The 14,306-nt window shown below is 44.0% G+C and overlaps 1 protein-coding gene across 2 annotated transcripts in view; it reads right to left on the reverse strand.

Annotated features, from left to right (window-relative positions):
• The window catches only part of LOC121567422 (RNA-binding protein Nova-1-like), a 53,830-nt gene that overhangs the window by 10,756 nt on the left and 28,768 nt on the right, over window positions 1-14,306 (reverse strand). For both annotated transcript variants that reach the window (XM_041877451.2, XM_041877452.2), the window contains one exon: window positions 8,225-8,391. In XM_041877451.2, coding sequence (XP_041733385.1) covers window positions 8,225-8,391 — 167 coding nt within the window. The remainder of the gene's footprint in view (window positions 1-8,224; window positions 8,392-14,306) is intronic.

Genomic DNA, 14,306 nt, shown 5'->3' on the forward strand with positions numbered 1-14,306 from the left:
TTTTGTGGCCTTAAGGATTATCCCTGGTTGTCATCTCAACCCTCCCTGTGTCAGTAATGTTAATCCACCCACTCTCCCTCCCTATCACACTAAGAAAGCTGAATTTAGAAATGCTAGTGATATGAAGGGAGTGTGTGACTTTTCTTTCTTTCTAGTGCTATAGGCAAACACAATAGGGTAAACTGATATCTAAACAGAAAGATACAGTATTTGAGGGGAGGACTTAAAGTGGAGCTGACAGCGTTTTAACTACTTTGCAGATATGAAACAAACAGACAATCACAATATCAGTAAAAAATATCAAATTCCCAGTTTATGCTACAAAACCTTTATAAGAGGTTGAGAGAATAGATGGATGCAGTTCAATGCATGATTCATATAATTCACCAATACATTTTTTGGTAGTCCAAAAAATATTGCAATCAGGTTGTAAATCACAGCTACCTCTACCCATTCGGGATGCACTGTTTCAGTTTCAATTAGTCAATATTTTGAACTAATGCAGATGACTGCTATGTCTGGGAATGTCAATACAATCAAACTAGCAAGGGCAATGATCACAAGTCAGTCATAACATGGCTAATAGGCTAGTGCATGTGTGTCAAGGCCCGTGGGCCAAATACGATACACAAGCGAGTATAAATGAGTCAACAGTTAAGTCATCAACTAATTACAGCCTGATGCGCTCGCATCAGTGAATTCAACTTCAATTGCGCTACTTTCCTGTGTCCCGTTTACAGCGCGCAGCAGAGGGAAAGTGTGCAGACACATGCCACAGTCCTAGCTAGGCTACTAAAATGTTGCTGTCTGGCTTCGGTTTTTAAAGCTTTACAATGAATAACCAAAAAACAAAACCTGCAACAAAACACCATGCAATGGATATACATGTAAACCTACTACAGCAACATTTGAGCAGTAGCCTAGGCTGGCTACTCAACTACATAACATTTTGAGTGCACCGGTGATACAAGCAGTGCAAAAATTGTTAAAACATGTTACATGTTTAAATGTTACAACAACCTATAGCTACGTTTTGGTTATTTGAAGTTATTAATTACTTTTTGATTAGTGTCGCAGCATATTATGCACATCTACAAGCATAGCAAAGGCTGGACACATATTATTTATCTATTTTGTTTTAATATGTTAATTCTATGTACATAAGTGGACATTATAAAGGGCCATATTTTTTCAAATAAAACAATGGCCTGCGAATTCGTTGTGTTTTTCGCTGATTGAGTTTGACACCACTGGGCTAGCGTATCTATTTATTTTGCTAGCTATTTTAGTGAGCTAAAAACATGGAGCCTGACGTTTGCTAGCTACCTGCTGGGAGGAGTGGGTGAGTGACTGACTTTTTCCCCTCATATCGTTTTCGGTGGCTACAGCTAAAGATTAAGGTGTCATTTGGTTAGCTAGCAAAGAAATGTGAATCGCTTTGCTAGCTAGCTAGCTATGCTGAACTTGAACGACTGTTATCCACAGTTAGCATATCTCTTAGTTCTATCTGGCATCGATCAAATGGGCGGGAAGGCAGGGAAGTTCCCATTAGTTGTCAAAACGTGGGTTGGGACAAGCATGCATTGGCAGCCAAGCTGCAGAAGGACGAGCAGGCTAGTATTCCCCATCGTTTATCAGTGCAATTTTGACAGCCAACTAGCTGAAAAAGTTTGAGAGGGTTTATCTAATGTTTCTTCGTTAGATTGTTTGCTCATCTCGCTCTGGCTAGCATTAGTTGTTGATCTTGTTGTTGTTGATGTGCATAAGCAACTGAGGGAGAGATAGCCTACCTTTTCATGGTTGTTTGATCAATAGGACTGTGAAGTTCCCAAATGTAAGAGGACTACCTTGGTATTTACATATTAGCAGAAATCCATTCAGGTGTATTTTGTGACTTTTGGTGAATGCGTTCTAATGATCTAATGTCGCGCTGTTGCTACTGCCTGTAAACACACAGTTCAGTTCAAAGTGAATGATGGCAGGCCCGTGTGGAAAATGGGTTATTTGCATATAGGCCTACTGTAGTTATGATTGGCTATGGTGCACCGGTCTACATAGACTCCGGTCCTGAACAAGACAGATGTTTTTTGGGGGATTTATTTTTACTGCAGTGTCTATTAATTGTCCAAACGCACGGTCACTCTCCCACGCTATATTACTATGAATTTTCACAAATTCCTTACTATACGTCATTCCCAAACATTCTATGAATTTATGAAACCGCGGAAATGACCATATCTAAGTGCTCGCTTGTCAGAAAATGTAAGAAAATAAAGGTGTCATATTCTTCCTGGGAGTGTATATGAATGGATTTTAATAAGATTTCATGTTGCTAAAAAGCTGTCAGTTCTACTTGAACTGTATTAAGAAAGCAGTGCATTTGATATGGATTGTGATCTAAAATAAGATCTTAAATTATTTGGGTCAGTATATTCACATATACTATACAATACATGAACATATGCACGTGTGTTGCAAACACACACACGCACACAAGCACATACACACTCACACTAACACACCGACTTTGCTCAGTGTCGTGGCTGGCTCTGATCCCAAACCTGGGCCCTTGATCATGCATTAAGTGACCTCATGAGGCCTGCCATCTAACAAGTGCTGATGAGGCCCAAAATAGCCTGTCCTTGTGGGGCTGAGGTGGGGCCACGTCCGTCCGACCGAGGAGCCTCAGTGTGCTGCTGAGCTGGGCCGACGGGCCGCTCCGCCAGGACGTGTTCACTCACAGACCCTAACACGCTGTGACAACATGGAGCGGTGAAGAGAGAGAGAGAGAGAGAGGACTGAGAGGAAGACCTTCTCCTTCCCGCTCCAATGGAAACAGGGCTGATGCTGTGTTCAGGCTTTTAGGCTTGGAAGTACCATTCAGCCTTAAGTAATACAATACCACTGTCCACTTAGACCCCTCAAGGCTTTAATTAACAGAAGAATTCTGAGCTGCAGCACGGCTGATAGAGGATTTTAAGTCACTAAGGAATGGCAGTGTGTTTTGAGATGTCAAACACTAGCCAACCAGAGGAGGCGATGGATGGCACGCTGAGAAATGTTGCCGACCACAATCTTATCTGATTGTTTGTACAAACATCCCTTGTCACAGTGGATTAAAATAACTCAGAACACTGGGCAGGAAAGTTGCTATTTTCTCACGCATATTTAATAAAAGGGGATTAGTAATGAATTGTTCTAGTATCCATGGCAACTGCTGACCTCCATCCTCCATCTTGGTCCCATTCCTGGTCCAAGCCTTGCAGACAGGTATAGTACATTAAACTGTGGCTACACATATTTTTTTTTTTTTTTTTTTACAAAACAAAATATACACATACACACAGCATACAGACGCACACAAAGATCAATGACATCACACCTGCCCAGACCCACCTGCTCACACCCCCATCCCCAGCGCCCGCATCACTCTCCGCCACATGGCCTCAAACTGCACCATTTTGTTTCTCTCCGTCGCCCACGCACTTTCAACATTTAGATAATAAATAAAGCATTTGACCTTTCCATTATGTTAACGATGGAGGATTGGTTGATTTCCAGTTTTTAAGTATACGTTTTGGCTACACATTTAAAACGCTGGACATATCACATACACACATACAAATACTAACTTCACACCAGACATGTTAGTTTTGCTTCCACAAAAGCCTGATCTAAAGCTGATCTCAGATTCCTCTCCACACATACTGTAAAGCAGCAAATGGATAAACCTGTAATTCATAAACATGAAACACTCTCCTTCAAAGGACCTCTCCCTCCCAAATACACAACACACGCATGGAAGCCCGCTCGCACACACATCAATACACACAGTGGCAAATGCATCCTTCCTTCCTAAGAGATTTAACCCAACATTAGCGGGTGCACATCCTTGTCAGACAAACAAATATCTTGTAGTGCCTCTCTCCACCGGCTTTCCTACGAATAGGACCGATACTTGGTGGAGAGGTTGCATTGCTCTGTTTAATTTGTTCATACGTTATAGCGCTTTTCCTAATGTAGCTTTTAATTTAGGAGATGAGCGGCCCACTCTGTCTGCGCTAGGCCCGGCTGTATGGATTAGCCGGCGCTGTGTGCTGTTCCAATGAGAACAGTTATTAGATTCAGGTTGCTGGTTAATTAAATAGACTGGGCTTTGTGGTGTTGAGGTGGGAAGGGTGGGCTGAAATGGCGCAGCCACTTAAAGCAATCACTTATATCATTACAATGGAGGAGAACCTCTGTCACTACAGAGTAAGGGAGCATTTTAAGAGTTGAGGTTTATGGTTTACTAGATCTTTTAAGAGATTAGAACAAAGAAAGAGTAAAATCTAAATTTCAATACCTAAAATATATCCCTAAAGCACAATTCCTTGTAATTGACCACAAAACCTCAGTTATATCAAATGATCATAACAGAAACCAGAGAATATTTTACATTATTCAGGAGTTGTTAGGGTCATGCAGTGAGGGAGGGCTCATGTTGTATGGGAAGCGATTGTTTATACTGTACAGTCACTCAACTATGAAACCATTTCTGTACCACAACAAATAGCCATCTACAGGCAATTACACATGGTGAGCTAGCCACAACTACAATGCATTTTGGTGTCCGGGGGTGGAGCAAGACACATTTTGGGAGAAATTCCAATTCCATATCCCACATTTCCACTTTCGCACTCACTCACATCTAACACGAAGTTAACCTGACTCCCGATTTCCTTTACATTTATGGGCTACTTCCTGTGTGGATAGGGCAATAACAGGAAGTAGGAAGCAGGTGTTCCTGCATGGGGTGAAAGGTCACAGGAAACTGCGGTTGGCCAGAGGAAATCACTGGAGGGAGGATTCTGAAAACATTTGAGACCAAAGGCAACAGGGCGCAGCACAAAGTTGACACATCTCACTGTCATCATGTTATTGTAGACGTCACAGTCTCGCCATAGTGTGCAGTTGTTGCCTTGAAATGTCAGATCAGATCAAAGTTAGCTAGCACAACAGTACTATTTAGCATTTCAGCTAAATTAGTAATGTATTAGCCTAGGTATCAGTTTGAGTATTGAACGTCGCTCCATGTTATGTGAGATTCAGTGTCGGTGGGTGTGGATGGTTTTTGTGCCTGCCTGCCTGCCTGTCTGTCCTGAGTGAAAGCTGTGGATTTGATTGAGTTAAGTGTTAGCTGCCTCCCGAGTGGCGCAGCGGTCTAAGGCACTGCATTGCAGTGCTTGAGGCGTCATTACAGATCCGGGTTCGATCCCGGGCTGTGTCGCAGCCGGCCGCGACCGGGAGACCCATGAGGCGGCACACAATTGGCCCAGCGTCGTCTGGGTTAGGGGAGGGTTTGGCCGGCTGGGATGTCCTTGTCTCATCACGCTCTAGCAACTCCTGTGGCGGGCCGGGCGCATGCACGCTGACACGGTCGCCAGTTGTACGGTGTTAACTCCGACACGTTGGTGCGGCTGGCTTCCGGGGTAAGCAAGCAGTGTGTCAAGAAGCAGTGCGGCTTGGCAGGGTCGTGTTTCGGAGGACGCATGGCTCTCGACCTTCGCCTCTCCCGAGTCCGTTCGGGAGTTGCAGCGATGGGACAAGACTGTAACTACCAATTGGGGATAAAAAGGGGTTAAGAGTTAGGTGTTAGCTGCCTGTGCTCCTGCCTGTCCTGTCTCCATGGAGATTAGCGGCTGTAGCTTACAGAGAGCCAGGCTGGCAGCTGTTGCTTAACATGACTTCTCATCTTATCTTACATCTCTCACTCACCCTGCTCCCTGGGGCGACCAATAATGAGACACATGCCATGACAGCCGTGCTCGTGACAACAACCACGTAAAAAAAAGAACCACACACACAACCAAAATAGGCCCTCAATGCGCATGCGTTGTTCCTTTGGGTTGAGAATGGAGTATGCAAGTCCATTCATCAAATGAAACCAGGCAACTGCCCCCTCCCTTCTCACTTGTTGTTTTGGTTACAACCGTCGTCTGAGCAATGTCGACCATGCTCTGCAGAGTCTACAGAGAGTAGTGTATGGACTATTGGAGTTTGGAGAACAGCTTACGTTACTAATAGCCCAGAAACCAACAGGCTACAATGTCTGTCGGTGTGTAACTCAAACACAGAATCATTCCATACAGCACTCTCATTATTATTAATAGTAAAAGAGAGGCACAGGAACTATTTCTGTCTAAAATAACTGCCCTTTATCTGATGCCATAAGAGCTGCTCCTTTTTCCGGCCCCTGCCATCAATCCATCGTTCAGTTCACTCAAAAGCTTAAAGGAAAGATTCACCCATTTTGAATGTTCTATTGTTTCTGTGTATCTCTGAGTGATGTTCTATCAATTCCCAGGGTCATTTCATGTTTTCATGTGCATCTGAGCTAATTGCCGTTCAAGCAGGCAGAAATACAGCCGGTATGATGAGTTTTGCATCGAGATGCACAAAAACCATATAACATTCAAAATGAGTGAATATTTCCTTTAGGTACTGGTTTGTGTATAAGAGTGTATTAGTTTCAATATGTACTGTATGTGTGTGTGTGTGTGTTCCTAGGAAATGTGTGTATGTGTGTGTGTGTGTGTGTGTGTGTGTGTGTCGTGTGTGCCTGTATAATGTGTGTGTAAGCGTATATTATGCATAAATTCCTGACTATATCAGAAACGCAAAGTGTTCACTCTTCAGTAACTTTTTCCCAGTGGACTATTCTTTGCCCAGCAGAGAGGTGTGTAACTCATCTGATAACTCCTATAATTACACACATTAATAATCAGGCTGGCCGTGCGGCAGGAGAAGGAGCAGGAACCGCCATCGGCAGGCCCTCGTGTTGTGTTCCACGAATTTAGGTTATGGCCTGCCATCACTGAGTCTGCTCAGTAAGCACAAAAGGGACAACGCCATGAGGGATTAGCATGGCTGAAAACACAGCACAGATACCAGAAAAGAACTCAAGTTTTGAATTATGAATACCCAACATGTGCTCTTCGTCCTAAGGGGTAATTTAATGAACGGGACGATAAATAGGTTAGCAGGGTAAATGTTGCAGATGAAAACAATGCAGGTCCTCCCTGAATGATCAATGGAGTGCAATCATCAAGTGACCAGAAGGGATAATCACTTAAAGAGATTAGGAGGGGGAATCAATGGCTTGGCTAATTGAGCCTGTTCTGTGTTGGTGTGAACTGGTGGACTCTGAAAGGACAAACATTAGAGTTCTATATGACAAAATACAGTGACAATTCGTCTTGTCATTTTCATTTGATGGTTGATTCTAAAGGAAGTGGAAGGGGAGAGAGGGTGATGGAAAGAGCAAATCATCTGGATAGAATGCAACAGCACAAATGAGCTGAAAGTCTTAGCCCTGATGTGGGACTATGTGGATTTTGGAGGATGGCCTTTGCCACTTCTAACACCTCATCTAGTTGCTTTAGCTGGATGACACTTATGAGCCAGACTTCCTTTGTGGTGCTGGGGGAGCTTCCTTCCAGACTCTGGGCTGTGCGATAGCTGGTGACAGGTTGAGGGTAGGGAGGCTAGCGACCCATGGTTAATGTCACGTGTGGTTTTAAGGGGGCCTATCTGGAAGAGCAAGAAACCCCACACCCCAGGCGCCATATCCTGTCTGAGGGAAGTATATCAAAGCCGGAGGATGTCTCTTTCTGTCTGTTTACATGGAAGCTGGGAACACTCCCTCCTTGCATCGAGCCTTTTGCAGACACAAAATCACGAGTTTGGCCACAAACTCACACTGAAAACATTTATTAGATTGTGCCTTCTTCAAAAGACAAATAATCATGACTTCCACCCCCACCCCTTGTTGTGAGATGGTAGCTGCCAACACGCAGACAATGGAGTCAAACTAATGACTGGGATTAGAATCATCCATTTTGGTCTGACTAGCTCAGGGGTCAACATTTTGGCTCAGCTACCGCACTGATGTTCCTCCATAATGGTTCAGTCCAGGATTGTCCGTTTGCTAAGTGATATTCATACCTACTTACCCAATACACACCTACAAACACACACGCACATGCACACTCACACAGACACTTTCTTGCCTCAGTTGGGATAAAATAGGTACAAAAACACATGGAAAAATCCCTTTTACATTCACTATACACTCTCAGGTTGAACTCTTATTTGTCCAGGGAGAGAATGTAGTCTTGGTCTCAACACTAGAGGGTCTTGAGAGAAAAGCGGTAGGGGTTGGGATCATGGTAGTGGGCTTCACCTGTTTGATGCGGTCAGGGTTGACGGTGGTCTGTGGCTGCAGTACACTGACCGGCTCTGATTTCTGGGTGCTCTGCGGCATCTCCCGCACCTTGTCAGCGATGAAGTTATGGACTCCATTCAGAGCCTCCACTGTCCCCTGGATCAGACACACCCGCTCTGTCGTACCTGGAGAACAGACGGAAACACATCAATGTCTCATTCATACATACAGAACATGACTTACTAACTTAAGCCTTTGGCTCCTATAAGGAGCACTGGTTGTTGACAGATACATACAGAACATGTGCAACATTAATTAATGGTAATGTACTCTCATTACCAATAAAGCATCTTGAGAAAATGTCATTTTATGGGTATGTGTAGGCCTAATCAAACATAAAAAAAACACAATGCAATAAGTATGTGTATTTCTTTATTGTCCAGTGACTCCCTCTTTTCCAGATTTCAAAAGTTTCACTTCTGGTCTTTCCCAAGATCGCGGCCAACATAGGAATTGGTTAATAATATTTGCCATCTCAGAAATTACAGGGTTGTATTTTATAACTACAGTCTCTTCTAATAGGTTCCCTTTAGCGGACGCTCCCTACAGTATCTATGCAATGACCCAATAAATATTTTTTTCTATGAACATTACATTTAACTATTTTAACTATTGTACAGATTGTTTTCAGTTTTCTGACTTCACATCTCCCATCTGTGAAAGTAATATCCGTAATGCCTGGTCAAATTCCATCAGTAAAGTGATACGGAGTCAGCAGGATGAATACACCCCGTGTCCCAGATCTGTTTTGTACTGTTTTGCCAACTCCTATTGTCATTGCCATAACAAAATGACCATTTAGGAGTTGGGTATATCACAGACAGATCTGGGAACAGGCTAGGATGAATATACTCAAGAGAATAAATCTTACAATTGACTTGAGGCGTGCCTAAATTAAGTCCATGACTGCTATACTATGGTATGTCATATCATTTTAAATGTACACAGTGGTGATATACCTAATGAAGCCTGTTAGGCAGCATGATTACTACTGAGTAATTAACATCACCCCAGGTCAAAGTGAGCTTACAGTAATATAGCAGATTAAGGATCTAAGTCACGCTATATGCACTGGTCCTATATATATACAGTACCAGTCAAAGGTTTGGACACACCTACTCATTCAAGGGGTTTTCTTTATTTTTACTATTTTCTACATTTTAGAATAATAGTGAAGACATCAAAACTATGAAATAACACATATGGAATAATGTAGTAACCAAAAAAGTGTTAAACAAATGAGATTCTTCAAAGTAGCCACCCTTTGCCTTGATGACAGCTTTGCACACTCTTGGCAATCTTTCAACCAGCTTCACGAGGTAGTCACCTGGAATGCTTTTCCAACAGTCTACCATCATCAACCATTTGGCTTCACTATTGCATGTCTAGAACCATGATTAGCAGTGATACAAACGTTTAAAACGTCAACATGGCCACATCTGTTCAGTGTTACACTGTACTGTGATCCCATGACATGATGAAGTTGTGAACGCAGCTGAAAAAACAGCCACACGGCTATGGAGTGTCTTGTTATTCAGAGCATGGGCTACAGTACATAGTGTTGGACAGGGAGTCTACTGAAAGACTCCATATTGGACTAATTCGGTAGTAACACGAGTCATTGACTGGTCTGACATTGGAGTCTCCCTCAGGAGGGGACATGGACAATAAAAGGGTTCATTTACGATGTCGACCTCTGTACTCTACATGAAGCACTTCATTTTTAGGTCCAGATTCTATCAGTCTGGCTACAGACCTCGGTTACTTATCTTCCTCTACTGCCGTTATCGGGTGCATTGGCGCCATGCATCCAAGACAAACACAACTTCTCTCTGTGTAAATATATCATCACCATTCTCTCAGAACATGAGTGTGTTTAGACCATGAAAGGAAAACAACCCTCCTAAAAGCCCTCATAATGTGGCAGAAACTAGGCCAATCCCAAACTGAGCCCTCTCCCTCCCTCTCTCTCTCTCTCCCTCCCTTCAACCCTATTTTTCTCTCCCTCTCCCTCTCTCTTCTGTTAGGGCTGGACTGAAATCTGTCCTTATCGCCTCCAACCAGTCGCAGCTTCCTGCTTCCTCCTTTCCCTCCATTGTTTTCTTGGGCCAATGGGGTTGCGTTTGGCCCTGCGCAGTACCAGTTGTGGCGAGCTATTAATACAGGGAAATTTAGGAATTTCAGACTGTGGGTTGGGGTAAAGAGCCTCTGTGAGTTCCTGACAGCTGGTATCCCAGGGGTAATCTGGGCCCGACCAATCAGCCAGTGGATTATTAGGGCAGAGATGGCCATTGTCTTGGCATGGGGATGTGGGTAAAGGGGGTGTTGAGGGGAGGGCAGACTGGTTACACAGCAGCATAGGCCATCCTATCAAATCCTATCAAATTGTACCTTTTTTTGCAACTCTTTTTCTGTATTTTCAATTGTATAGGTCATTTCAATAGATGGACTGTCTGTCTGCGGTTTGATATTCAGCAGCACAGTTGAACATGACTAGTTACATGAAGGCCTAGGAAAGTGATGACTATTGTAATGTAGCTAAAGGGGAAAAGTGTGTGTTGGTGTGTGTGTAAGTGTGGGTGTGTGTGGGTGTGTGGGTAGGAGGGGGTGAGGTTACATGGGGTAACCCTGCAGGAGAAGTGTCACTGTTTGACAAAGCCTTTCTCTGCTATGTTGACATTTCCCACAGTGCTCACAGAGCACGCTCAGTTAGCAGTCCCATCACCACTACTCGTGTTTGTCTGACTAACCTCTACCTGGTTACTGCTATAGTCACAGTTACTATGGCAGGGAAACCCCTTGTTTCCTCCCAATCAAAAGCACAAAAGACTGCTTAAAAGTGTGTTGTATTTTCTTATTTACAATTTCTACGAGTGAATGATTTCCTTCTACAATAATCTGAACCTGAAATTAATGAAAATATGAATACAACTGAACATTTGATAGGCATTATAGGGAACAGGTAAAATATATTCTTCAAATGTGGCCCGATGAACCACGTTTTGGAGCCTTTGGCCTGACACAAGTCATTGAGAAGCACTTCATGTAGTAGATGGATGGCCTGGCTGGGAGAATTCAGCTCAGCAACAACTGCTATGCTGAGAGCGATGGGCCATTTCAAGAGCAGTTGTTTTTATGGAATCATTAATTGTGTGACTCATTCATTCCCTGCACGAATGGGCAGAGAGGGGAGCAGAGGGGAGCTGCTGAGAGATGATATGTGTCCTGGCCTCCCCTGCTCCCCTGTTCCCCTGCTCCTGAGAGCATGACAAGCCTCACATGCAGCAGCAGTAGGGGGGGAAACCCTCCGCCTCCATGTCCTCCTACACAGCTCTTACATACACACTTCTCCTGGCAAGAGAGTCCTGGTGGACGTCCAATGACAGAGCCCATCTCTGGATCACCAGGAAGTGCTTGAAGATGTATTTAATTCTATCGCTTTCACTGAAATCATCCCAGTATAATCCCTTATTCCAATTCTGAGACTTCTTGAAAACAATCCAGGATTCTATCATGGCTGGATTCACACTTGGATAACCTTAGAGAGGAAAAGCCTTATAAATACCAATCTTATACAGTGAGTTATGGTGGGTAGGTTTAATGTAAGCTCATTAAAGGGAGCTCCTTAGGCCCTGCCAAAACCCGGTAAACTGTGTACCTTTAATCTAATAGCAGGATTATTACATTTTACATTTACATTTTCGTCATTTAGCAGACGCTCTTATCCAGAGCGACTTACAAATTATTATCTGCCTATTATAGGTGAGACTTTCATCCATTTTGTTTCAATGGGTTAAATATCACCAAATAGAGGAAATGTGATGAGGCAGGATCACTCAGCCATGTCACATAGGCTGTGTTTACACAGGTAGACCAATTCTGATATTTTTCCACTAATCAGATCAGCTCTTTTGCCAATAATTGAGCAAAAGATCAGAATCCCCCTGCCTGTGTAAATGCAGCCTAAGAACAAAAACTAATGCTGATTTTTTTTAAAGCTATCAGACACTCAAAGTGTGTTGTTCTCATGTGTAAACAGAATGCATACTCTCCAGTAACCTTATGGTCATATTATGGTGGTAAAGTATTTATAGATTACAGGTTAACTCTGAGTCAGTCACACCACAACGGTTGAATAGATCAAAAACCCATGTCTCCAAGGGCAGAACTCACTGTCATTTAGAAAGTGCTGACCACAAGCTAATACCAGCCTAGCAGAGAGAGATTGATTGATTCATTGATTGACAGGGCACTGAACCCATAGAAATGACCACGGCCACCTCAATAACCAATTAAATTGGTTTTAACGGCTTAACGACCCGGCCCAGCTCCAGGGACAAAGGATGCAGAGCTATCTGTCTCAGCAGACAGGGGGACACTGTAGCAGAAGACTGTCTGCCTGCCTGTCTGTCTGTTCTGACTAGGTTTTGGAACATTAACTCTAACCCATGGAAGGGGTTACAGATGTTTCCTGGCTTGATGACCATCAGAGAGAGAGAGAGACAGAGAGAAAAAGAGATTGTGTGAGACAGAGTCAACGAGGACGACTGAGAGAGGGGGGAGAAGTATAAAAACAGGTTTCACCCTTCCTCCATGACTCGTATTTTCCTGTCCGCCTATCGCGGCTCACTTGATTGCCCTTTTGAAACAGATGGGTCCCCTGAGAGTCGGGGGCTCATTGTCTATAGGCTGGGAGCCTGAGCCCTACCCACAAACCAGGAGAGAGAGGTGCTGGGGAACAGGGGACTCCAGGGACCCTATACAGTGTGTTTATGTGTGTTTTGTTGGAGAGAAGGGGGATTGGTTCAGTCCAGAGCCATGACTATTCCTCCTATTCACCCAGGCAACTGGCAGGCCCCCCGAAAATATTGCGGGGCAGCTGTTGCCTGTTGGGTGACGTAATGTGTTATTATTTAAAAAGGAGAGGTTGCATGTGAGGAGACTGCACTGGATGTGGATGTTGCATGTGCTTATGCAATCATGAACAGTAAGGGAGGAGGGGGTTGGGGTCAAGGAAACTTGGCAAAGGGTTTCTGTCCAAAATCACTTTATGTCTTTTGAATGTGCTCATGTCAGTCATGTTCCAGGGTGCCTGTGTGTGTGTGTGTGTGTGTGTGAGAGAGAGAGAGAGAGAGAGAGAGAGAGAGAGAGAGAGAGAGAGAGAGAGAGAGAGAGAGAGAGAGAGAGAGAGAGAGAGAGAGAGAGAGAGAGAGAGAGAGAGAGAGAGAGAGAGAGAGAGAGAGAGAGAGAGAGAGAGAGAGAGAGACAGAGAGAGAGAGAGAGAGAGAGACTGAGGGCCAGGTTGGGCCGGAGTACAGCCAAGGAACGCATTTAGGTCATTTAGGAAACCATATTAAAACTGAGTGTTGGTGTGGACAACTGGCCTGTAGCTTTCAAGAGGAATAAGTACCTGTAACAGCAAATCAGCAAACATGATTCACAGCCTCCTTCTCCTCAGCTTTGCTATGATTGAGAGCACCAGAGGAAGAATAAGAAAGTCTCAAAAGTATAACAAAAGGACTTGGAAGAAACAGTGAATTCCTCTATAGTGATGTCACTCTTTTGAGTGAGTCCTGGGCTTTCTCCCACCCCCTGTCCACCCAGCCACCCCCCCTTTTCCTCAGTTTGACTTCAGCCAGCAAGAATGGTGTTGTCATGGTTACAGGGCCCATGCCGTGCAAACAGCTGAAAGATGCCGTGTCTGCTCTCTCCGCTGGTCTGCGCCTTCATCTCCTCTCCCACTCTGTCCCTCACCCTCCCAAGGCCCTCTTTCACACCCCTCTGAGACCTTCCAGCTAGTAGACAGTACATATGAGAGGAAGAGGGGGGGAGAGGGGGAGAGAGAAGTGGGAAAGAAAGAGAAGTAAAAAGAGAGAGAGAGAGAGAGAGGTGGTGGGAAAGGAGGGGTGTTACCCAGAGAAAAATACACTCTGCCAGGTTGCTGTAAGGACTCTTGGAAGTTGTAATTTATATGGACAGTTGTCACGCTTTCTTCCATTTAAATTTCACAAGGGTCTAACTGTATGTTAACATGGCCATA

This window comes from Coregonus clupeaformis, chromosome 6 (genome assembly GCF_020615455.1).
Source record: "Coregonus clupeaformis isolate EN_2021a chromosome 6, ASM2061545v1, whole genome shotgun sequence".
In the NCBI taxonomy this organism is placed as follows: Eukaryota; Metazoa; Chordata; class Actinopteri; order Salmoniformes; family Salmonidae; genus Coregonus; species Coregonus clupeaformis.